Raw genomic sequence first — 5,545 nt, 5'->3', positions numbered from 1 at the left:
AACAGTACTACAACAAAACAATAAGATGATCGAAGTACAAGATACAATAGGCAGTAACACAAACAATAGATAGTAACAGTCTAAACAGAACAGTACTACAACAAAACAATATGATAATCGAAGTACAAGAAACAACACATAGTATAACACAAACAACGGATAGTAACAGAACGGTACTACAACAAAACAATACGATAGTCAAAGTACAAGAAACAACATATACCAACCCGAACAAGAGACAGTAACAGAACAGTAAAACAAACAAAACAATACTATAGTCGAAGTACAAGAAACAACATATACTAACACAAATTAAGATTAAAAATCAAAACTCTTACCTTGTTGTCCATTTCCACTAAATCTTTTACTCCTCCAACAACCAAGATTACCACTTTCCCATCCATAAACTGAACAAAAACCATCATTCTTGGAACATTGAGCCAAACCCCATCTCATTTTCTTCCTATTTCTTCCACCAACTTTACAATTATGCTTAGAAATAAACATAAAATTACCAAAAGACTCATTTTTTTCCACATTTTCACAAACACCAGACATGCATGCAGACACCACCCATGATGTTACAATCAATGAAGACATTCTTGATTCAATATTCCAATCAAAAATCAAATCTTTTTAACATTAAACAATGTAAAACTCAAAAGTGTATCATTAAAATGAAGCAAAAAAATACAATATAAAGAGAAAAATATGTATATATATTCTGGATCTATGTGCCACAACTAACAAAACTCTTCAAATACCCAAAGTTTCAATTTTATTTTTTACTCCAAATTAGAGAAAGACAAACAAACAGAGAACCTCACGAAGTTAAAAAGTTTCAAACTTTGTCATTTAAAGCAATGTATTTTGACAAACAAATGTATTTGTTTGAATGGTTGTTACACCTTGTTTGATAATATGTATTTGTATTGTATCGTATCTATTATGTTGTTTCGGTGAATATAACGTTTGGATAGATTGTATCGTTTTTCATATTATATAATTTTTACATGGTTGTTACACCTTGTTTGATAATTTATATATTATATTGTATCATATTATGTTGTTTAAGTGAATATAACGTTTGGATAGATTGTATCGTTTTTCATATTATTTAATTTTTATATGGTTATTACACCTTGTTTGATAATTTATATATTATATTGTATTATGTTGTTTTGATGAATATAATGTTTGGATAGATTGTATCATTTTTTATATTACATAATTTTACATGGTTGTTACACCTTGTTTGATAATTTATGTATTGTATTATATCGTATTATATTGTTTAGATGAATATAATGTTCGCATAGAAAGTATATATAGTTTTTCATATTATATAATTTTACATGGTGTTACACGAGTTGATAATTTTATGCATTGTATTATGTTGTGTTATATCGTACTATATTATTTCGATGAATATAATATTTAGATTAATTGTATTGTTTTTCATGTTATGTGATTTTACATATCAATACTTTGAAGAGTAAGTCTAAGGGAGACATTAATAATATGAATGATAAGCCTACAATAAAAAATAGTATAAGTTTCGGTAGAGTTATTATAAAAAGATAGAATAAATAATAAAATAAGATTTTTGAATAATAAGTAAATATAAAATGAAAAAAAAAAAGAGAGGTTATTCACACAATTACCTCAAATCAATTATTACATAAAATGAAACTTTTTATTATTTAATAATAAATTTGATAATACGATACACTAAAATTTAAAATACGATAAAAACAAACATTATATTTTAACTAACAATACAACCAAACAAATAAAAGTGATATATGTACACACTTGTCATTTAGTAAATACTGTACTTTGGCAGTTCAACAAAATATGGTACTTTTTTGTTAACATATTAAATAAGTACATATTTTTTTGCCATAAAATGGCCATAAATGTACAAAGACCATACGAACATTTTACTAAATAAAAAAGAAGTAAATCTTTAATATTAAATGCAACTAAAATTTATGTGAGATAAGTTATAACTATCCTTAAATGTGAAAAAAAATTAAATTAACTTTAGTATGTGGGACCACCTAACTTCACCTCTCCCTCAATCTTCAATTTAGTCCTTTTTTTTTTAAATCAAAATTTAAAGCTAGTTTTATTACTACATTGATCATAATTAGTTAAAATATTTTTTAGAAAAGTTCATCAACGATTATTAATATATTGATCATAATGCTTTAAAATATTTTTAGAAAAAGTTCATCTATGATTAACTAAGTTTGAACTTATCACAATAATAAATTTATTATTATATAAAAGTCATTCAATTTTAAAGTTTATCACATTTTTTAAAAACATTAGCTAGGATTGATAAATATGAACAATATAATTTTTATAATATGTCAGTGTTTATTATATTTAAAGTATTTTGAATTTTGATTGCCAATATTGAAATATTTTCAAATTACACTTACAAAATTCAAAAATTATTTAAACATAATTTAAATATAGTAATTAATAAAATTATTTAATTAGAGTACATATTTTTTGCCATAATTTGTTGGCCCAAAAATGGTCATAAATGTATAAAGACTATACTAACCTTTTCCTTTTAAAAAATAAATAAAGTTTTACTATCTTCAAAATTCAAGAAGTTAAATATAACTAAAATTTATGACTATCATCAAATATGAAAGAGGAATATTTATTTAACTTTAAAATGGGAGACCCACTTTAATTTCACCTTCTATCTAATCACACCCGTCCTTTTCGTCCTTCTCCCTCAATTTCTCTTTAGTCTTTCTTTTTTTTATCGAAATTTAAAACTAATATTATTATATATTGATCATAATTCTTTAAAATATTTTTGGGTAAAGGTCATTAGTGATTAACTAAATTTTGAATTTATCACAGAAATTTATTTATTTATTTATTTATTATATAAAAGTCATTTCATTCTAAAGTTTATCACAAAAGTATTTTTCTTAAAACATGAACTAGGTTCAACGAATATGAAAAATATGATTTTTATAATATCTCAATGTTTATCATGTCTAAAATATTTTGAATTTTGATTATCATTATTGAAATATTTTCAAATTAGACTTATAAATTATTTAAATATAGTTTAACTTCATTAAAATATAATAATTAATTAAAATTATTTAATTAGAGGATATATTAATAGTGAATATAAGTAATATTCACAAGTTATCAAATTACCGTAATATAGAGGTACAAAATTACAACAATAATGCGTCTTGATATCCTTAGTTGTTGTTAATTAGGGTCCACAAATGTAAATTTTGTGATTTTCACAATTTCTATAATGTGTCAATATCTATTATGTGTATAGTGATTTGAATTTTGACTGCCGTTAAGGAAATATATTAAATTATATTTAAAATTTATCTAATATAGATTAAATTTTATTTAAATATAATATTACTTAATTAGAGTTCATATTAATAATAAATATAAATTATAATTTTTAAATTATAAAATCGAAGTAACATAAGGACATAAGACGACAACATCAATGCATGACTCTCATGAGTTGATGTTAACTAGGATCAAAATATGTGAACCGTGCGATTTTTATAATATGTCGATGTCTCTCATGTTTAAAGTGTTTTCAATTTCAACTGTCAATATTAAAATATTTTGAAATTATATTTAAAAATTATTGAAATAAAATTTAAATTTATTTAAATGTAAAATTTAATAAAATTACTTAATTAAAGGATATAGTCATAAAAATTATCAGTAATGATTCATAAATTATCAAATCACCATAACCTAAGGGTCTAAGGCTACAACAATAATGCATCTTGATATCTAGAGTTGTTGTTAACTAGGGTCAACACATGTGAACTGTATAATTTTTAGGATTCTATAATGTGTCAACGTCTATTATGTCTACAGTGTGTTTGAAATTTTGACTGTTGTTATTATTCCAATTATTTAAATATATAGTTTAAATTTATTGCAAGTTGGCTCGGACACCACGACTATAAAAAAAAATTTAAACATAATTAATAATTAGAGGTCATATTAATAACATATATAAATGATAATTCGCAAGTTATCAAATCGGCGTAACACGACAGCATAAGCCCCCCACAACATTAGCGAAAGACCTTTTAGGATTATCGTTAACTAGATTGACACACATGAACTCTATATGTTTTATTATTTCTATAATGTGTTGATGTCCACTATGTCTAAAGTAAGACTCGTATTTGATAGCAACAAACCCTTATAAATGAGACTAAATCGATATTCAAGATACATATAGCATTTATTAAAAGTATATTAATAAATAAATCTCTATATATATTTATAACTAATATTATAAAAATAATTGATTCATGTTTTTCGATATTTTGTTATGAACCACGTAATTTAATTCAAAAGAAAAGAAAATATGAATCTATAACCTTGTTCAACAATAAAATTCTATTTTAACTCAATAATTAAAATAATAGTATAGTTAATCAGTTATGATAGATGGAGAAATAAATAAATAAATAAATAAATAATAAAAATACATGACATAACATAAAATTACAAGAAGTAATGATTGACAAATAAAACGAAAGGAAATGGAACATAAATAATGTAAAATAAAAAATTAAGATTAAAAAGCAAAAACTAAAATAGTCATAAAAAAATCGAATGATGAAAGAGGCTAAATATCCATGCGACACCTTTTAATTCGGAGAGAAATTGATGAAAGAGGCTAAATTGTTATTTTTTTTCTTTTTATTTTTAATTTGGGAATAATTTAAAATAAAAATTTAGTAAATGTATAATTCATTTATTTTATAAAATAATTTTTTTTGTGTCTAATGAGTGTGATATGAAATGATACAAATTATTTAATAGGATAAACCAACTATTAGTAATAATTTATTTTCACTTTAAATACTTAAGTTATTTGTAATTTTATTCAAATATAATATTTTATTTTATTCTTTCACTTTAAAATTGTTTTATACATAATTTTTTAAAATGTTTAAAAAATAGGTATAATATTACGGAAAGTATAGGTGTAAGATTTTTATAATATAGCATATGTATGCTTGATTTTCATAATTAGGGTCGACACTTATAAATTGTATAATTTTTGTTATTTCTATAATATGTCAATGTCTATCATAACTAAAGTACTTTGAATTTTGAGTGTTGCTATTCAAATATTTAAAAGTTACATTTAAAAAAATTAACTATATAGTTTAAATTTTATTCAGACATAATAATTTATAAAAAATTTTATTTAGATCTTATATTAATAAAAAATATAAATAATGATTCATAAGTTGTCAAATTGACATAAAATAAAGGCACAAAAACTAGAGAAAATTGAAGAAAAGGTGTCTTTAAAGTCTTGAATGAAGGATTGGTGACATTGACCAACAAATAGAGTCAAACATTATTAGGAAACTTGATTAAGTTAATTGTGGACTTGATTAATATTTTCAAAACATTCTAATCTTTTCAAAAATACAAATCAATCCAATCCACACCCTCTTCAATCCAAATCAATCACTCTCTCCTCTCTCTCGAC

The 5,545-nt window shown here is 22.8% G+C and overlaps 1 protein-coding gene across 1 annotated transcript; it reads right to left on the bottom strand.

Moving 5' to 3' along the window:
* Window positions 1-336: 336 nt before the first annotated feature.
* LOC124891712 (3-oxoacyl-[acyl-carrier-protein] synthase II, chloroplastic-like) lies at window positions 337-1,086 on the bottom strand (the record flags this gene model as incomplete). The annotated part of the gene is given in 1 exon segment (XM_047403377.1): window positions 337-1,086. A coding segment is annotated over 1 exon segment (264 nt), but the record flags the coding sequence as incomplete, so codon positions are not given.
* Between the last annotated feature and the right edge of the window lie 4,459 nt (window positions 1,087-5,545).

Source organism: Capsicum annuum, unplaced genomic scaffold, assembly GCF_002878395.1.
Source record: "Capsicum annuum cultivar UCD-10X-F1 unplaced genomic scaffold, UCD10Xv1.1 ctg4016, whole genome shotgun sequence".
In the NCBI taxonomy this organism is placed as follows: Eukaryota; Viridiplantae; Streptophyta; class Magnoliopsida; order Solanales; family Solanaceae; genus Capsicum; species Capsicum annuum.
The sequence above is the reverse complement of the archived record's forward strand: the minus strand, read 5'-3'. Positions and strand labels throughout refer to the sequence as shown.